Here is a 19,273-nt window from a genome sequence, read left to right as displayed (position 1 = left end):
AACTACTGAACTGATAGTCTTGAAACTCGGTGGAAGGGTGGGGTAACTTTCAAAGTGGATTTTGATAAAGGAGGCAGATCCAGGAATTTGTTTCGCTTTTTTTGTTGGGAGGACTTTTATGACATTTTTCTGAATTTCTCCAGAAATAGTGCAGAGATCTTTCAGAAACTTACCTTTTTGTAAGGTATTGTGGGAAATATATGCTTTTTTAAAGGATATAAAATCTGCTTTCAGAAAACATTTTAATCATATGAATGTACAAATGCTTAAATAAATAAAATTAGAAAAGCTGCTCTCGGTTCAGAGCACAGCTTTTACAAACAGTCAAAACTGTCCAAACAGCAGCAATAGTATGTTTTTGGATCACAGGCCACATCTGGTGGGCCACCAGCAGCTGTTCAGCATTTTAACCCAGTCCAGCAGCAGCTTAGGCTGAGCTGCCATATATCTGTGTGTGAGCAGAGACAGAGGCAGAGGGTGAGGAGGAGGAGGAGGAAGCACAGAGAGCGACATGTGCTGATGGTTCCACTGATTGCTTTGCTTTGAAATCAGGTCAAATCTTTGGTTGGGTTAGGTGGACTCTCTGACCCGCATTCAGCCCTGCGGCGAGAAAACCAGACACAACAAATAAGGAATTAAAAAAGGGAGGTGAAGACCGACGGTGTTCTCAGAGCTGCGGAGACAAAACAGTGATCTGAGAAGTGGGGGCCACTTTCTGCAGGTAAACAAAGACAGAGGACAGGAAGAACTTTCTATTGTTTCACTTTAATCAGGTCTGAGCTAAAGACATGGGATCCTTGTAGCAACTGATGAGCACAGCCGGTGAACTGGTGCTGAGACAGAAAACTTTGAGGCCGACCCATCAGCAAATTACATGAAAAGCAAAACCAATGCAGTTTCAGTATATATATATATTTATCAGATCTCGGTGAACTTTGACCTTTCACCTCTAAAATCTAATTAGTTAATCTTTGAGTCTAAGTGAACATTTGTGCTAAGAGTGCTCTCTAAAGGCATTCTTAAGTTAATGTATTAACAAGGCTATAAAGGGTTTTGTGACCTTGACGTTCGACCTCTAAAATCTAAAAGGTAATTATTAGCTGTGGACCACAAAGGCCAAACCAAAACAAGTCTGCTCTACAGAGGATTTCCACGATCGGCTTCACCAACTTGTCAACAGGACTGAAGTTGGAAACGACAGGAAGTTTTGATTCTTCTTGGCTTTTTTAACGTGTGTAAGGTTAACACTGAAGCCTGGGGTACGTGGGGCCGGGAGGGATCCACCCGTTGGAGCCTTTGTTTCTAGGGGATGAAAGGACGCATTTGTCGGCCACATTTGAAGGAGCCTTCGAAATGAGACTGCCTATTTGTGCAGTCAGTCTTCAAATGCAGCCTCTGAAGGATGCAGCCCCTGAATTGAAATAGAGTTCTTAAGCCCAAGTTAGTATATTTGCCAGATGTTATCAAATTCTTTACCGGTGTTCCTGACATACCATGTTCACAAGACTATTTGATTACAGTGACTTGACCTTTGATTACCAAATATGAATCAGCTCATCTTCGATTCCAACTGAACGTTTGTACCAAATTTGAGTGAATTCCCTCAAGGCACACTTGAGATATTGTGTTCACAAGACAGAGGGACAACCCAAAAACACAAGGCCAGTGGTTGTCGCTGGTGCGGGGCATAGAAAGGGTTATTCTATTGATTCCACTTTAGAATTAGCCCCCAGAGCAGCAGGTGATCAAACTGTACAAGACACAGACACAGACAGACCCGCAGGTCTCATTAACTTTAAACCGCAAGTGATCTCCATGATGAAGAGAAAGGGAGATGCAGACAGAAAGACGACGAAGAAAAGAACTCCTGAGAGAAACAGGGATAAACAAGAAGCAAAGTCCAAGAGTGCAAGAGTGCAAGCTTTTCATTTTTTCAATAAAAAAGTCTAAATAGAATAGAGATAAATATAGACTCCGTTTCATTTATTTCCTGCAATCAGCTTAACTTTCTGTCGCCTGTGGACTCATTTCAGCTCCTTAATTTCACACATCAAAGCCTGAAAGCGATCATCTGCAGAACATTATCTATTTCACGGAATTTGTGATTGCAGCTACGCATCGATTCAAGGAGTCCGTTTAGACTTGGCATCGGTTAAATGACACATCATACTCATATGTTGTCGTTTTGTAAACCGCTATTCTTAAGCACGCCCACAGAGAGCTTCTTTTTTTAGACCTAACCAGAAAATAATCTTGATTTAAATAGAAACAGGAGCAAGACCGAGAACAAATAACACACCAGCTTACACAACGTTTGAATTCTTGTCGTTTCATAATCGGCCTGAGTGGTGGGCGAGGGAGGGGCTGCAGAAGAGGAGCCGTCGTTTTATTCAAATCAAAGCAGCCGTGCTCAGAACCAATCAGCATCACCGATCAGAGAACAAACATCTATTTCCCTGAAGCTTTGGTACAAGTGACTGAAATAAAACAAGAAGATGTTTGACTTTAGAGTAGGTGAAGAAATACAGGATGACATCACTGACTTTTGTAACTGGGTTTGATTTGATTTGTTGATTTGATGTGTGAGTTTTCAAAATTAACAAAAGAGTGAAACATTTCTGATATCGATATGTCGGCCATTTTTTGTTGTTGTTGTTACATTTGGCAATGATTCTGATAAGGAGGAATTAAAAATGTTGTCTGATGTTAATATGAAAATGTAGCAATAATTTTTCTATAAAGCCAATGTTAGATGGTGCTGCAAAAGCTGCAAAGTGAAAGTCCTGCATGAAAACTCCTACTGCAAAATGTAGTGAAATTAATGAATAGTTCCTAGAAAATATAAATGTGTACTTAGATGTTGTTGTTAAAGACCAAATGCATTCTGGTTTATAGCCACCATGTGTGTGTGTTTGAGTGAGAGAGAGAGAAAGTGATGGAGAGAGAGAGAGTGAAGGAGAGAGAGAGAGAGAGAGAGAGAGAGAGAGAGAGAGAGAGAGAGAGAGAGAGAGAGAGAGAGAGGCAAGAAAGGGATGAGCATTTCAATTTGTTGTGCACAGCTCTACTGTGAAATAAGATTTTACTCATTTGACACGGTTATTTAAAAGTCTCTGTGCTGGTCAGTGCTGATATTGCAATACAAATAAATCAATATGCAAAAGTAACAACATTTTATAATAATAATAACAGAAGATTGTCAAATGTGTCAATCGAGAAAAGTCTGTCAAGAGAAAAAGTGGAAAACTGTCATCACAGAAGAAAATAATCATGCCATCTTGTCAAACGCGCAAAATACTCTGACGCCCTGAGAGCCATAACAGCTCGATTTAGCCAAACTGTGTTTTTCCGCTGCCGTCTCCTTTTCTTAACTTGCTTCCTGCTTTCTTCTGCTTGGTAAATGAAGGCAAAACAAACACACCGGGTCGGTGAGTCGACCCCGGCCAGCGTGGCACAATAATATCACGGCCGCAGCAGGAGCAGGAGGCCGACCGGCGGCGCTTCGCTCAGGCTGCACTGCATCGTGTCTGACCTTCAGCCCGCTAAGCACCCGCTCCCTCACGTTCAACCCCCCCGAGACACGCACCCAAAAATAGTCTGTAGTCTGACACATGCGAGCGGGTCAATAACGAGAGGGTTGGTTATAGTAGCCCGCCAACAACAGCAGACTGCTCATTTACTGCACAGCAGAGGAGAGGGGGATGCTTGCTGACACCTCTGAGGGAGTGTGTGAGAGGAAGAGAGAAACAGTGGAGCAGGACCGAGGCCTGACACACTGCCTACATTGTGTGGCATGTACTGAACGTCTTGGTTTCATTATGGTTATATTAACAGGTTTCAGCATCTGGACTTTTGTTTCACATGTGACACGTGCAGTTCCCACCAAAAATAGACATGGAAAGGATCTGCTGACATCGTCATATTCACATCATATTAGCAAAAGTACATAAAACTGACACCTTTTAACTTTAGACTTAATGGGCCTCATGCATGAACATGACACGTCAGATTCAGCAAACGTTCTCTCTTCAGAAAATGATGAATGTCGCCTGGGTGTATTAGAGGAAGCACAAGGATGGCAAATAAACGTAACAAAATGATGTCAACACGATTACAAGGTGCAATTTTGTGAATAAATTACCCGTGACTTTGCTGACGAGTCAAGAACACATGTAAATTCTGTACGAAAAATTAAAATACAAGACAATTGGTGAAGGCGGCGAGTTTTCCTGAATCACTTGTATGCAAAAAATTAAGAGATAAATCTGTTCGTACAAACAGTTCTTGCATGAGGCCCAATTGTCTTGGTTGAAGGGAGGAAGGTTTCAAGGGAGCGCATGTGGTACACACATGCTATTGACAGAGCATTGCCTTGCCCCTTATCCTAACTTATTTTCCAATATATTGGGGCATTATGGTCTTTTCTGACAGAATCCAAGCGATAAGGGGGAAGGGAGAACGGGGGGGACAAAAGGCTGGGTCAGAACTGAACCTTCGCTCGCTAGCAGGAGGGCTCAAGCGTTAGCAACCTGATCTTGATCCTCAAACTTGTGGGTCCAACAGTTTGGTCCCCACAAATATAGTAAAACAGCAAAGTTGTGAAACAATAAACAATAAACTGAAAGACTAAAGCTGAGCGGAGCTGCAGAATCATCTCATAACTCCCTGCAGATTCATCGCTGTGGGCAAACCACTAACATTTGACAATTATTTCATATAATTTGACCTACTTTTAATATAAATATTATTTTAACTTTAGGCTGACATAAGTCATTTAGTATAATCCTGTAACAATACAAACATTGGACATGGTGTAGTACTAAGCCCGTAGCTGGTGCATGTTTGGTTCATGTTCTCAGTCCGACAGCAGCAGCAGCAATAAAAGCTTTGCTCTGTGCTGATTAGACCTGATATACACTCACCACTATGAGGGGCCGTTTATAATGGCTTCTCTGACCTTTCCCTTGACAAGCTCAGAAACCACCTTGCTCGTTACTTGGACTGCTCACACACACAAATGCACACGCGCGCGCACACGCACACACACACACACACACACACACACACACACACACACACACACACACACACACACACACACACACACACACCTCTTAACCTCTGTCTCTAACTCCTTCACTCCTTGTACTGAGTGATTTCTAAGGGAGCTAATACATCATACAGAGGCCACACTGTTCGTCCTGACGTGGATCATTCGTTGATGGCCGCAACTCAAGCTGGAGGGTGATTGTTTTTTTGATTAGATTATTTACATTTTAAACCCGTACATAAAATACATCCCACTTCAGCAATGATAGAAGAATCAATTCCTAGACTTATTTCTGTCACAGGTTTCAACAGAGGACACAAATGCAGGCACTTCAGCTTGGTAGGCTGGTAGGTGAAAGATAGTTTAAGAAAAAAGACAAAAATGAACATTCGAGAAATGAAACGAGACAAGTTTTTATACACAAGGAGGCATGTGACTGAACACAGGTGAAACACATTAAGAACATGTGCAGACAAAGGCAGGAAATAAAGCCAGAGGCACATAAGGAGTAACATTTCAAAATATTACCTGAAATGGAGAACTCAGTTCTCAACAACCAAACAGAACACAAATCCAAACACAAGGAAAATGTCAATAAACTAAAAAGGCCATACAAATTAAAAGTCAGTTTTTCAATAGTTCACAGAGTTCAGGGCCCAGAAACATGACAATTAGAAAAGTGGACCATTTCTACACATCTAATCATTCAAGAACCATCATTTTATGGGCTTCACACTTGGCATGTGTATTGTTAAGATCCTGAGGTGCAGTGTGCAACGATTTGGACCCAGGATACGTTCAATGTCAATAAACTCTGATCTGGGACTCATCGACATAAGTGACCTCGTCAATCACAACGACGACAAGTGATTCTCCAGCTCAGAGTAACAGAGTACTGAGTGGAGCTTCACTGAACTTTCAATAAACAGGTGAACAGCTCTTTGTGCAGCAGCGGGGACGCAGCTTCAGGGTTCTGCAGAGTTCTGCTGTCGGTCGATACTCATGCACCACGACTCAATTACTGCAGGTCACTTTCACTATTTCAGAAAGAAAACTGCAACCAGCATTTCCAGAGGCCAAACAGGCAGGTTTAGAACAGCAATTGCACTAGTAAAATATAAAGATGTAGGTCTATCCAGTGTAAAGCTTTTCTTTTCCATTTTAAAGACATTTCTCATGCAATGATGCGTCTTTACTGTATTTTCCACTTTTCTAGTGCAGGTCATATTCATCCATCTACAACATTTGTAGACGCAGCACTTTCACACAAACAGAGGGCGACCCTCCCAACTCAAAAGCCGCCTCTAAAGCAGGTTCTGATTTTCATTAATTGCGAATGGAAAAACATGTTCATGAAAATAAAATGCTTTTCTTTTTAGAAGCCACAAACAATTGAGGTTTGGTAAAGTGTCGCTACTCTAACCTGTACATGCTGCATTTCTCTGTTATAATGATGCTGAATGATAAACGGAGATAAATGATCATTAAAGTTAAGATTATTGATGATTTCAGATCACTGACTCAAATCGTCACGTGTTGTGCTGCAGTCCTTTTAATCATATTATTACTGAATGAACCATAAATCCAATCACTTCAGGACAAAGAGGCGTTGATCTGAACAGACCTCAGCTGAACTTTGTGAGGGAACAGTGAGCACTTTTTACTGCGTCTCTCCATATTAATCTAAAAGCTGTCCAGGGAAACAAAATACTGCAGAGAAAAGAGAAAAAAGTGTGCTACCAGTTTTTTTTTTTTTTATGCTCTTTTGACTAATGTAGAAGAAAGGAAAAGGCTTTCATAGCCCGGTAAGAGCTTGTTAAAAATATGGGGGCACACGTCTCCCTCTATCCCTCCCTCTCGCAGTGTGATTACATGAACAGCCCATCCTCTAAACAGCCCTCCTGCATGCAGGCCTTTGAGAGCAGAAACAGAAGGTAATGTCGGTGCTGGAAGGGAGCCAAGAGCCCAAAGACACAGAATGTAGGTTGCCATGTCCCTGTACTTCACCCAGAATGAAGACACTGAGTTTGGAGAAGTCAGGTTTATAGCCGTCAGCGGAAAACCAAAATTCTACAAATTCAGAATCGAGTTACACACTGCATGAGCGTGTGTGTGTGTGTGTGTGTGTGTGTGTGTGTGTGTGTGTGTGTGTGTGTGTGTGTGTGTGTGTGTGTGTGTGTGTGTGTGTGTGTGTCCAGGTAATACTCATGTAGTGGGGACCTAAATAAGTCACATTATGGGAACTTGTTTTCCTTACAGGAACAAAAATCAAGTCCCCATAACATAATCTTTACATTTTAGGGTTAAGACATGTTTTAAGATCAGGTTAAGTTTAGGTTAGGCTTAGGTTGGGTTAGGATTTAGCCAAGGTGAACATTAGGTTATGTTAGGTTACGTTAGGGTAGGCTACAGTTAGGTTAGGCCAGGTTAGGTTAGGTTTAAGATATGATAGGTCATAGGTTAGGTTAAGTTTAGGATATCATAGGTTATAGGATAGGTTAGGCTAAGTTAAGTTAAGTTAAGTTAAGCTCAGTTAAGATAAGATAAGATAAAGTTAAATTCAGGACAAGATTAAGTTAAGTTCAGTTTAGTTTAGGCTAAAGTTAGGGTAAGAGTTAGGCTAGTAATAACTCTAGTTAAGGTCGGACTGATGTACTCTGAAGTCATGGAGACACAACTGTGTGTGTGTGTGTGTGTACCCTCACGACAGCTTTGAAGACTGGCACTGCTACAAGCCAAACACAACCTCATCAAGTCCTTGTTCAAGCTTTGAAAATATCACAACTTGTTATTCTTATTTCATACCTCATCCCTTCCTGTCCTCGTTTTCAAAGTTTAAATAAAAGACAAAAAAATATGTATTTTTAGCCGTGCTCATTTAATTGAGCCGTATGGAGAACAATCTATTGACACGCTGTGACTGAAGGGTGTGTGGGTGGCATTTCCACTTAAAAGCCAGAATGTGAATCATAATGAAGCGAGGAGGTAAAAAAAAAGAAAAAAGAAAGGGAGGAGGGGGGCGGACTCCACCACTCGGAGCGATGGGTTTACAAACAGCTAACTCACAAAGCAGGAGTGATTCATTTAAAGGGATTTTGTGCATGCGCCAGATTTAGCCTCACCGCTTTGCATTTACATACACGGAGAGGATAAATAAAGAACGCTTCAGAGAGAGAGGGAGAGACAGGAGGGGAATATTAAAACTCATCAGAGAGAGGGGAGGAAACTAAATGCAGAGGATGAGGAGGGTAGATTTTAGAAACGTACAGTAGAGAGAACTGGATGGATAGGTTTGATGGAGAATGAAAGACTAAGAGAGCGAGAGAGAGGTGTGGAGCATGCCAGCTGGAAGGATGGAGGAAAGCATTCTCTTTGTATCCTCCTCCAGCAAACTGGAGCTGTGATCGGAGTATCCCTGCCTTATAATGAGTCTGAAGCTGCTTTCAGACATGCACTGAAGTCTGCACATTTTCCTAAGTTGCTCTTGACATTTTGGGGAAAATTTGGAAATCTGGAAAAAGAGCCCATGTGAGAAAACAGCAGGAACAAGTCTGATGAATTCACAGCGATTATATGAGCACATTGTTGAGGTTTCTAACACGTGATGGATGCAAAATTGAACACAAACATCTCAGGATGCCAACACACGTAGAAGATGCGGACGTCATCTTGGGAAGAGAACGGGATTCAAGAGCTTTTGGTGATAAAAACATGTGATTTCCACAGCAGAATATATACATCATGTCCTGCCTCCTGCCTGATCTCGCCAGACGCCACCTCTCGCCTGAATGTTCTGGAAATATTCCTGTTGTTGTGAACCCATTTGACCTGGAAATCTCCTGCTGCGTTACGCATATTTAAGAGGCAAACTCTGGAAAATGTCTGCTCCTAATTTTGCCGACATTTTCTGGGATTTCATGTCTGAAAACAAATTGAAACAACTGTAACAGAGAGACTCTCTACACAGACATATGACTAACATGTGTGTGTGTCTGTGTGTGCTTCTGTTTTACATTGGGGCACAATAACACACTGAGTACGGTGGTGATCAAATGATATGCATGGGCACATGGATGAAGGCAGAGTATGACTCATGATTCTGTTATATTTTAATCCACTGCCCTGCATCCACGCTCCCTGGAAAATAAATTACAGCATCAGGTGCGTGTGTGTGTGTGTGTGTGTGTGTGTGTGTGTGTGTGTGTGTGTGTGTGTGTGTGTGTGTGTTGATCTGGAGTAACGCAGCTTGAGACCATGACTGGACTGGAGCAAAAGCAGCGGTTGACATCATGCACGTGCTGCTGGGCTTTGAATCTTTGATGCGTTGACAGATTCAGCTGGATGAGTCAAACATAAAAACACATTGCAAATACACACAGACACACACACACACACACAGCTAGGCTATGACCCAGAAAGTGAGTTTGCTCCATCTCACCCTGTGCACGTCCTCTTCGAATACGCTCTCATGGACATTGCATGCAAAGAGCGACGTGGGCAGGTCACTCAGATCCATCAGCTCGTCCGCCACGCCATCCTGATCATTCTCCCCGAACACCATGTCTTCCTCCTCCTCCTCCTCCTCATCTTCCTCGGGATCGCTGCTGTAGGCCTCGGAGCCGTTGCTCCATGCCTTGGAGCTCTCTCGCAGCATGTTGAAGCCTTTTGAATAGACTGCTGACGGGGAGGCAGGGATCACAGAGACGGGAACTGGAAGAGGTGAGGTTGACAGTTTAGAAGGTTGGAGATGAAGTGAATATAACGGCTGGATGTTTGATGCCAAGTGAGGAGGAGGTGAAACACTGGTACACGAAGATGAGGGAAGGATGGAGATTCCGACTTTAAAGATCACAAAACAAGAGAATGATGAACAGGAGCAAAATGAGGCAAAAAATAAATAAAAATACTACTAAATAAACTCTCTTAGACTTTTTTTTTATGATTCCATTATATCTTTAGTCAGCCAGCTTTCACAGGTGCCTCTCTGTATATATACTGCCTCAAAGTACAGTGTGCATACGCTCAACACTCACTGCATAAAATACAAACTTTCAGGCTGTAAATAATAATACATTCTGCCTTAATTAAAGACTGAAAGAAAGTGAAAATCAACTGTTAAAATAGTTACTGATTCATTTTCTACCGATAGACTTTAATTAACCAAATAAATATTTTAAAATCTAATAATTTTATGAGCTTAAAAACACATGAAAACATAGATCATATAAAATCATATGATATAAAAAAATATTGACAAGTGAAGCAAAGTCTGACCCTAATATGGGAAACATGTACTGGTGATAGAGCGCCATCTAGAGGTAGACAGGGTCGAATGACACGTCCTCAATATTTAAATAACACTAACATCCAATAAAAATAAGCTGGATCTCAAATATTGAGAAGAAATACACAGTGGATTTTAAATATAGATAAAAACACATCAAATGTTGGTATAGGATCTTTGAAAGAGACGAGCAGACAGAGGTTGTGGAGGGAAACGACAGCATCACTCCACATGTTTACAACATAAATGGCCGGTGATGATCGTGACATCAAAATGTGCAACCGAGGAAAACACGCGATGTGACGTTAGAGGCTCGTGCAAAAGAAAACAAAAGCTGCACGAGCGTTTCACCGCAACAACAACAACAACAACCGATCGTTGATGTTAAAAGCAGATGTTCGTGACGCCAGATGTTTTCACGGAGGGGGGGTTGAAGTTACCACAGAGTCGCGGCTCGTGATGAAGTTGCTGCCACCTCAGATTGAAAATATGTAAAAACACTCACCTCACTTGTGTCAGTGAACGCAGCACGAGCAGCCCATTGCACGTGGATGGGAATCAGGATGTCCTGCAGGGGACTTGTTGTTGGAAGAGTTGTGATGGAGCCGCTGGGATGCGTCTTGTGTGTCTGTTGTCCTGATGATGATGATGATGATGGTGCAGCCTACTCCAGCAGGTGCGACCAATGACAAGTCGCCGGAGAACGTCACCGACCAATCAGGCTGCAACAGGAGGGAGGATGCTGCTGCTGCTCCAAGCTCGGTGGCGATGGAGCAGCAGCAGAGTTTGACACAATGTGATGGTGGACGTTTGATCAGCTAGTGTGAGGATCAATCAGCTGACTCATCCCAACCGGGTGGAGACATGTCATGTTTCTAGGTTTGCACGCTGGCGTGGTTCACTGCATCCACCTGTTGCGCGCGCGCGTGCGACACACACACACACCCACACACACACACACACACACACACACACGCACACACGCTTATTCAGGTTTGTACAATGGTTTAAAGTTGAAGTTTAGTTCCCCAGTTTTAAACATAACAGAAAGACTATTTATCAAGTCAGTTTAAGATTTAAAAATATTATTGGTCTTACGTATAAAGCCAGAAATGGGCTCCTACGTGAAAACCAACAAAAGCTGTTTACATTAATATCAAATGACGAGGATCATAGAAGGAAGTACAAGTTCAAAAGTCCATAAGCACACAGTACATTGAAACAGATGTGTTTCTGTTTATGGAGTGAAACTGTGGATTTCTCAAGATGATTTCAAATGTTGCTCAAATATTATTCAATTTAGGAAAATGTTATGAAACAGTATTAACCAAATGAGTAATATTTATGTTATGTTGGCTTCTGGTTAATGTATAATTAATTTGTTAAAGGAAATTTTAAAAAAAGGGGGGCGGCCATCTGCATTTATGTTTTGTTATTCATATTAAACAGGCAGTTTATAAACAACCTTTCTTCTTCGTGGTCCTTTTTCATTCATGGAATGTGTAAAAGTGCATAAGCATATTTTTTGGTGTTGTTTTCGTATTACACTAATACTTTGTATTATTTTGTCTTACACTGAAATGAACGAACTACATTTCCAATGCAAACCAGGTAGAAACATTAACTGAGCAACATTAGCAACTTACTTTGATTATTATTTCTAAATTTGTCATCAGGAATATTTAACTTCCAGAAACAGAACTTAAAATGTATCATTGTCAATAGACTACTTTATTATACTAACATTTTTAACTGTTTGTACACTATCAGTATTTTCATTATTCATATTATTGCACTTCTCTTCTTTTTCAGGTCTCAAAAGCATCATCACTTTTCTTTTCAAAAGGTTTCAGATGTTTATTTTTATTCTGACAGACACCGACATGTTATAGTTGCTTTAGAATAACTGATCAGCCACAGTGAAGAATCACCCACCTACATGGTTTATGTTGAATACCACCTTACAGTAATGTCCAGTGTAAAGCTACTTTTCAAGGCACATTAAAAGAAAAAATAATAAATACAATAAGTTAAAAGAATTGCACCCGTTGTTTGGTAACATTAGGAAAAGTAGAACAATTAAAATCCCTCGAACGAGAAAAAAGTGAGGAGAGAAAACCGCTCAAATAAGACAGACAGACAGACAGACAGACAGAGGCAGACATTAAAAGTCAAAATGTTCATTGGCAAATATTCTGAAAGTCTGCAGCTACATTACAAGGTTCTAGGAACCTGGAAATCAGGGAGGAACCTCAGTCCTCAATGGAAGAACAGATTACTGCATGGTCCCCAGTATGTCCTCATTAACAAGTACATGAGAACAAAACTGCAACAAAACAGTTGTGGAAGTGAGTCTTTTGAGTAAATATCAATGGTAATGCACGATAAAAGGTAGTAAACTTCAAGGTGAAACTCTCTCTCTGCCGTCATGTTTCTAAAACATCCAGGAGCTTCGAGTTTCTTCTCTTAATTTTTGTAATTAATACAGTCGTCTTCTTCTTGGGGAAAAAAAAGAAAAGCTTCTTAAGGTCACGTTTTGGTTTAGAGATTTAAAAATGGAAAGATCGGGGAGAGGAGTGCCCAGTGATGAGGGAACGTTAAAAACACCCAGTGGACACTTCCTGGGCTCGTGATTTTTGGGGAAAGAGCCGACTGTAACCCACGTGGTCTTCAAAGTCCCTGAAGGTGTTTTGGAGTAAAGGGAAAGAAGAAAACTTTGGTCCTATTCTTTCTTCAGTTCAGGATAAAGCGATGCATTGGCGGGTCCAAAGCCGACTGGCGGCTGCTCCAGGTTGGCGACCGGCAGAGTCGCAGGAGGCACTCCATCGTTGTTGACCAGAGCCCCGTAGGTGAAAGAACCAGTGAACTCTGGCTGACTACTCAGGCCTTTGTCATGAATAGTCGGGACACCTGAAGATGGAAAAGTAAGGTTCTCAGCGACTGCACAATTAAAATCTTCTGGAAAACATAGAGCCCGACTAATATATAGCTTGGCTGATGATATCGGACAATATAAGCCTTTCACAGAAATAGCCGCTTTTATGTTTCCCAATATGCGCTGATCGTATAATTAAACTTTATTTTATAGAATAAGCATTGTAGAAAAGATGTGCATTTTAACATTTAACTATCAAGTCTGAATTACATTTCTTAGTCGTTAGGGTTTGATGTCAACATGTCAAAATTGGCACGGTACAGGCATCCATATCTGTCACAGTTGCTGTACTTTGTGTTGGAAGTACAATTAGGTAGGTTTAGTAACAGGAAACCAATTCAAATGTTTGAGACGTCATTAAAACCGCTTCCTGTTTTAGCTTTCAGTCATATGTATATAAATATAAATATATATATATATATAAATATAAATAATAATATTGTTGTCTTGTAGCCAATTTGTGATGTGGATTAATAGGACAAAGGTGCTTCTCCTCGCTGAGTAGCTTTAAATGTAAACAGATCCCTGTACAACAGTTAGTATATAAGAAGTTAATACAAACCATTGGTCATGTCCATAGTGACGTACGGCTCAAAGGTTTTGGTCTTTTTCCTGTTTTTGGTGATGAGGAAGACCCCCAGGAAACAAAACACTGATCTGTACAAAGAACAAAATGATCAGTTACAGCTTTTAAGCAAAAGAAGACAACAAAGTTCAACAATTTTCAATAAGTCAGAATATGTAATTACATATTCTCAGCAAATGTCCATTTTCTATGTTAATCACCCTGTGCGGCAGTATAGCTATTCAAGCAAGGTATTGTTTTCACCCCTGTCTGAGGTAAGATTACTGTGTAGAGGTTATCTCCACATGATTAACTCTTGAAGGTCAACAAGATTTAAAAAAAGATATCTCCACAAATAATCAGGTTAGAGTCAATCTGAAGCTAATTTTGGTCAGACCATTATTCCCCATTATATCATATGATTAGTCATGAAGAAGTCAGAAAGTGACATCATGCCTAGTTTAAGATAACATTTCAAGGTATGTGTGCATCCTATAAAAAGCAATGACAGCGTGACATTGAGTCAGCATGTGTAACAGCAGGAGCCTGAAACAGAGGCAGTCAAACAGAATTCAACTGTGACGTGTCAAAATATCTTCTGTGAACAACTCACCCCAACAGAAACATGCAGATGTGCAGGACGTCTTCGTTCTTAAATTCAAAGTAGAACACGGCACCTAAAAGCAGGAGAGAGGAAAACAACTCGTGACTTCCATGTTGTGACTCTCCAGGGAGCCCTCATAGTTTTATTATATTACTACTTTTACTACTCATAACCTCCTGAGCCACAATAAGTAGTGAAAGGGTATTTGGATGCAGATTAACAGGCACTTTCTTGACAATCACATGGATTGCTCAGCCTTGTATGAACTCACCTGAGTCCCATTCTGGCTACAATGGAAAACTGTCAACATAATCAGAAATGTGGGCAAACACAAACCCAGACAAAGAACAGCATAACTCACCTGCTACAATAGCCAAGGAGGTTGAGAGGATGTAGTTGACACTGGCAATCAGAGAAGAGTCGTGCAGCCTACAAGCCTGGGAGAGAAATCTAAGACAACGATAACAACAGAAAGCTTACTGAAAAACCTTGATGCAAGAAAAAAAATAAACAACTTGAATATCAAGCCAATGAATTTATCTTTACTCTTTATGAACACGACAACACTACAGCCACCACACATTCATTCTAACCCCTCTCCCGCCTCTTAATTCGTTTCTCACCTGGCCTGGAAGACCACTGACGCCACCATGCACACAAACATGACACTGAAGATCGGGTTGTCAAGCTGCATGGTGCCCTCGGCCGTGAGCACCAACATGCCCGACACCGCCTTCACCGTTATGACCGTGACGGAGCCTGTGTAAAAATAGAGATCGAACAACTCAAACTTGTTTCACCACACCTCAGGTGCCTTCTTGAAATTCTCAAGTGTATTCCAGTAAAATATGGTAATGGCTTGATATTGATTGATATTATTGCTTTAATGCCGCAGACTCACCCAGTAGGGCGACCAGCAGCAGAATAACAACGGCATAGTTAGCGCTGCGCTGCTTGTAGAAGTAAAGGAGCAGGCAGAACGTGATAATCTCCAGGAGCTGTCAGTGAGGAAAACAGCAACAGTAAACACAAAACTACTTTCAAATGAACACAACAGGAAGTGCAGGAAAGTTCACATCTATCAGTCAAGAGATAAAAGTTTATGCTGAATAATAACATGTGTCAAGATGACTGGAAAAGTCGCTGCTCAATGTGGAACATGATTTGGGCCCAAAAGGGGAAAGACCAAATGATTCTAAGACAGAAACACGACATAGCAGCTTTGTGGTATCGGTATAACCCAATTTAGCTTTTGGTTGATTCTGTCAAATGAGTTGTTTTAACCCAGTTTAGTTTGATGCTATAAAAACAGGGTTAAACACCGTGAATGACAGCTGAGAAACGCAGCTCCGCACCATGATCACTCCGACGCAGACTCTGACTCGCACTCAGTCAAAAGCACAAGATGGTGGCACCTGTATCCGTGATATTTTAGCCTAATTCTTATACAATTATTAGAGTCAGTGGTTGTGTTCTATCCATCTTTATTTACAGGCTATGGTTACAACCATATCATCAAAAAAAGAAAGAAAAGAAAACAGGAGAGTCACCAATCCTGAACTGCAGGCTTCCTGTATTGCTTCCTATATAATGGACGTATGTCGGTGGAACATAAATGATGGGTGCAATGGGCGTGGGAGGTGTACAGGAACAATATCTCTAACAATACTATAACTGTCTAAGGATTCTGCGGTTTTCATTTGTGTTTAGCCAATTATGAGAAGTCAAATATTTAAAATGCAATTTAGCGATGACATACATTGACGTTTGTTTACCGAGTGTGGGTTGGAACTGAAGCACAGTGGAGTAATAGATGGAAAACAAATGTTTATAGAGGCTCGTGCTTCTTCAGTGAATGAAAACATCTTACCAGATACAAGAGAACGGGCCACCCTACAAGGTGCCTCACGATGTTCTCTGCGTTGAGTTTTTCATGAGAGTTTGGTCCAAATGCCACAAAGAGGTATGTTCCTCCTATGGTTAGGATGCAGCCCAGGAAGGACAGCGCATAACGCTCTGAAACAAGACACAATTCACTTTAGCTACTTGACAGTTTTCAGTGTCGAGAGAGAGACGGAAAATATTTTAGGATATAAGACAAAGTAGAGTGAATTTCAGATATAATAGTCAAACTTAAGATACAGCGTGGTTTTCTTTTCTATAAAATCTTACAGAATCCCATTTAAAATATGTCCTGTACATAGACAAACATATAGAGTATAGATATAGAGAGTACTTTGTAATCTCAGTTATAATACCAGCTGAGGACAGAACGTAGTGTGCAGTGTGCCATGAGGCTAAGTAATCATTTACATACAATGTCACAACTTCCATGATATTTGCATGCGAGTGCTGGAGTGATCTTCAGTCCCTCACACACAGGCTGAACTTACTTGCAATGTCGCTTGGCTTCGATTTCTCTCGCAGAAAAATAAGCCCCAAAATGGAGCTGGCTGAAAAAGAAAAGCACAAAGCAAGATTTTATACATTTTCCATTCAACATGTATTTAAAGTGAACAGTGAAATGAGGGAATTTCAGTGAGCAGCGGCTTTGGGATTATAGTGATACTTTATCTCCAAACTTCAGCACCAACACATTACAGTGGTATTGTAATTTTAATCATACTCACTCAGAACTGACACAGCGTTAAGAGGTGCGATGAGAGCCAGGGGGGCAAAGGCGTAAGAGACAAAGTTTGCTCCCTCCCCGAGACATGTCAGCACAAACCCACACCACCAGGTCTTAGTGCGGTAGAAGGTCCGCGGGTCCTTCGTCCCAGCTAATGTCACATGGCTGTATTTCTGCAAGTATTCAGGTTAAACACAGCGGTGACTGGCAGAATGTAAACAGACTGTGTTACACATGGATTAAACAAAGCAAACATCTATAGTAGGCTGGTTTAACAGTGGAGCTATTGCAGACATTGTACAGTTAGTGTACATTAGAAGCACAGAAGGGATGGGCAGCAGTCATAAAAAAATGACAGTGATGACTCGTGACGATTGTATTTTATCCATAAAGGTTTCACCTAAAGGCTGAAAACGATACTGTAGTGACAGCAGAGCCCAAAATGGTTAATCTCCCAAGATGAGCCTCCAGCTGTTTACATAGAGGTACATGACACACAGAAAGAACAGCTTAATATCTACTCCACATGTGAGAAATAATATCATATACATTATTTGGATGTTTGGCACAGCAGGCAATAAAATAAGTATATTTAAGATAAGGTAGGATCAGGTCAGATCAGATAGATAAGCTTTATTGATTCCATGCTAGTTGCAGATGATCAGAAGTAGGTAGACAAGAAATCACATGAAATTAGAAAATATAATAAAACAGGAAATAAAACCAAAAATAAAAGATTTAATAAAATCATAATATAGCTATTATTGAGTATGTATTATTGATACACCTAGAGACAGAATATTATGGGTAGAGAAACAGGATGATTGCTTGAGGATATATACTGTATTTGTGAATTACTTTTAAGGAAATATTGACATATTTATACATATAAATGCAAGTAGGTTTTGTATAACTGTATAGACATGTACGTATTCTGCATAAATAAACAGGTATAAATCCACAACAGTATAAAATAAGCTGAGAATAATGAGCGTGTAAGAGATAATTTCATCATAGTATAAACTAATACAGGGGAGTTTTTTATATGTATATAAATGAAAGGGTCTCTGTACCTGAATACTTAAGGAGATGCTGACGAGCACGTTTCCAAAAATAGCGAGTAAGGTCCCGATGAGATTATCCTGAAAAAGAAAAACAGTCTTTCTAAATCAATCAGGTTAAATTCAATGTGTTGGTATTTGTAGTTTACAGTCACAGTAACCGGCTCCTGCTGTACTCAGAGACCAAGCTTCAAAAGTTGAAGTAAACTCTGAACTTTAAGACGTGAAAACACATTTAAAACCTCGTATTAAAACAGAACAGGTGAAAGCAAAGTACTGACAGACGTGTAAAAAGTACTTTGTGTGAATTGTCTCACCGTGTAGGAGCCTCCCTCGTTTATGAAGATATCCATCCCGTTCAGAGGCAGTTTCTCATTTATATTTAATGGTCACACATTCAGGCATATTGTCGATGGGACATTGTGTCTTTGTCTCTAATATAATCGTGTATTTCTGTCTCTACGCTGAGAAACACACCAGCCCCTGCTCCATGGTCGAGACTCACTCTCACTTCCGCATTGAATTCTCTTGTTGTGGGCTGCGCGCTGACGTCACACGCACGGTACGATTAGGTCACATGGCTTGGAATTTTTATTTTATTTATACGTTTATTTAATTCATCGACCAAACAAAACAAATTTAAAGGCAAACACAAAGAAAAAATAATCAATGTTACAAATCTACATGAGCATATGATGACCAATGTTTGGATTGTTTTTAATACAGTTTAATTCAAAAAAGATTTTGCTGACGTCATTACCTAGAAACCAATTACCATAATAGTGCAGTAAGCTCTAAAATAGCTGCTTCTAATACGAACTTGTCCAAGTTTAGACTTTAGTTGAACAATTTTTTTTCCACAAGCACCTGACACCATATAGACGATACAAAGATTTGTATGATTATCCTGCATCTGTTTTGAATTATTGATTCTTTGTTGTCAGAGTGTTATTTAAACACTCTTAACACATAAATGCAGCACAGACTTGACTGTAGGTTGCAGTAACACTTGAGGACACCAGGCTGCGCCATTGAGCTGCCATTTATCCGCTAGAACTTGCAGCTGAGGAAGATATTGATCAGCTTAACTGGTCCTCAAATGGCAGTAAATCCCCTGATCTGATTTGGAGCTCTGCCCTGGTGTCATT

The 19,273-nt window shown here is 40.6% G+C and overlaps 2 protein-coding genes across 2 annotated transcripts in view; both read right to left on the bottom strand.

The window, feature by feature from the left end:
- rcan3 (regulator of calcineurin 3) overlaps window positions 1-10,970 on the bottom strand; it is a 46,962-nt gene extending 35,992 nt beyond the window's left edge. The window contains exons 1-2 of the mRNA XM_035168949.2: window positions 10,837-10,970; window positions 9,486-9,757 (exon numbers count right to left, since the gene is read on the bottom strand). Coding sequence (XP_035024840.1) covers window positions 9,486-9,701 — 216 coding nt within the window. The 5' untranslated portion in view covers window positions 9,702-9,757; window positions 10,837-10,970. The remainder of the gene's footprint in view (window positions 1-9,485; window positions 9,758-10,836) is intronic.
- A 1,204-nt stretch (window positions 10,971-12,174) lies between these two features.
- Window positions 12,175-18,664, bottom strand: nipal3 (NIPA like domain containing 3). Its single transcript, XM_035169072.2, has 11 exons — window positions 18,443-18,664; window positions 18,138-18,206; window positions 17,066-17,237; window positions 16,829-16,888; window positions 16,306-16,451; window positions 15,337-15,433; window positions 15,059-15,194; window positions 14,797-14,885; window positions 14,445-14,508; window positions 13,829-13,923; window positions 12,175-13,241 (listed from the first exon to the last, which is right to left on the bottom strand). The coding sequence occupies exons 1-11, from the start codon at window positions 18,476-18,478 to the stop codon at window positions 13,054-13,056; spliced, it is 1,152 nt and encodes a 383-aa protein (XP_035024963.1). The 5' UTR covers window positions 18,479-18,664; the 3' UTR covers window positions 12,175-13,053.
- Window positions 18,665-19,273: the final 609 nt, after the last annotated feature.

The sequence above is a fragment of the Hippoglossus stenolepis genome, chromosome 10 (assembly GCF_022539355.2).
Source record: "Hippoglossus stenolepis isolate QCI-W04-F060 chromosome 10, HSTE1.2, whole genome shotgun sequence".
NCBI lineage: Eukaryota > Metazoa > Chordata > Actinopteri > Pleuronectiformes > Pleuronectidae > Hippoglossus > Hippoglossus stenolepis.
This window is presented reverse-complemented; position numbering and strand designations above follow the sequence as displayed.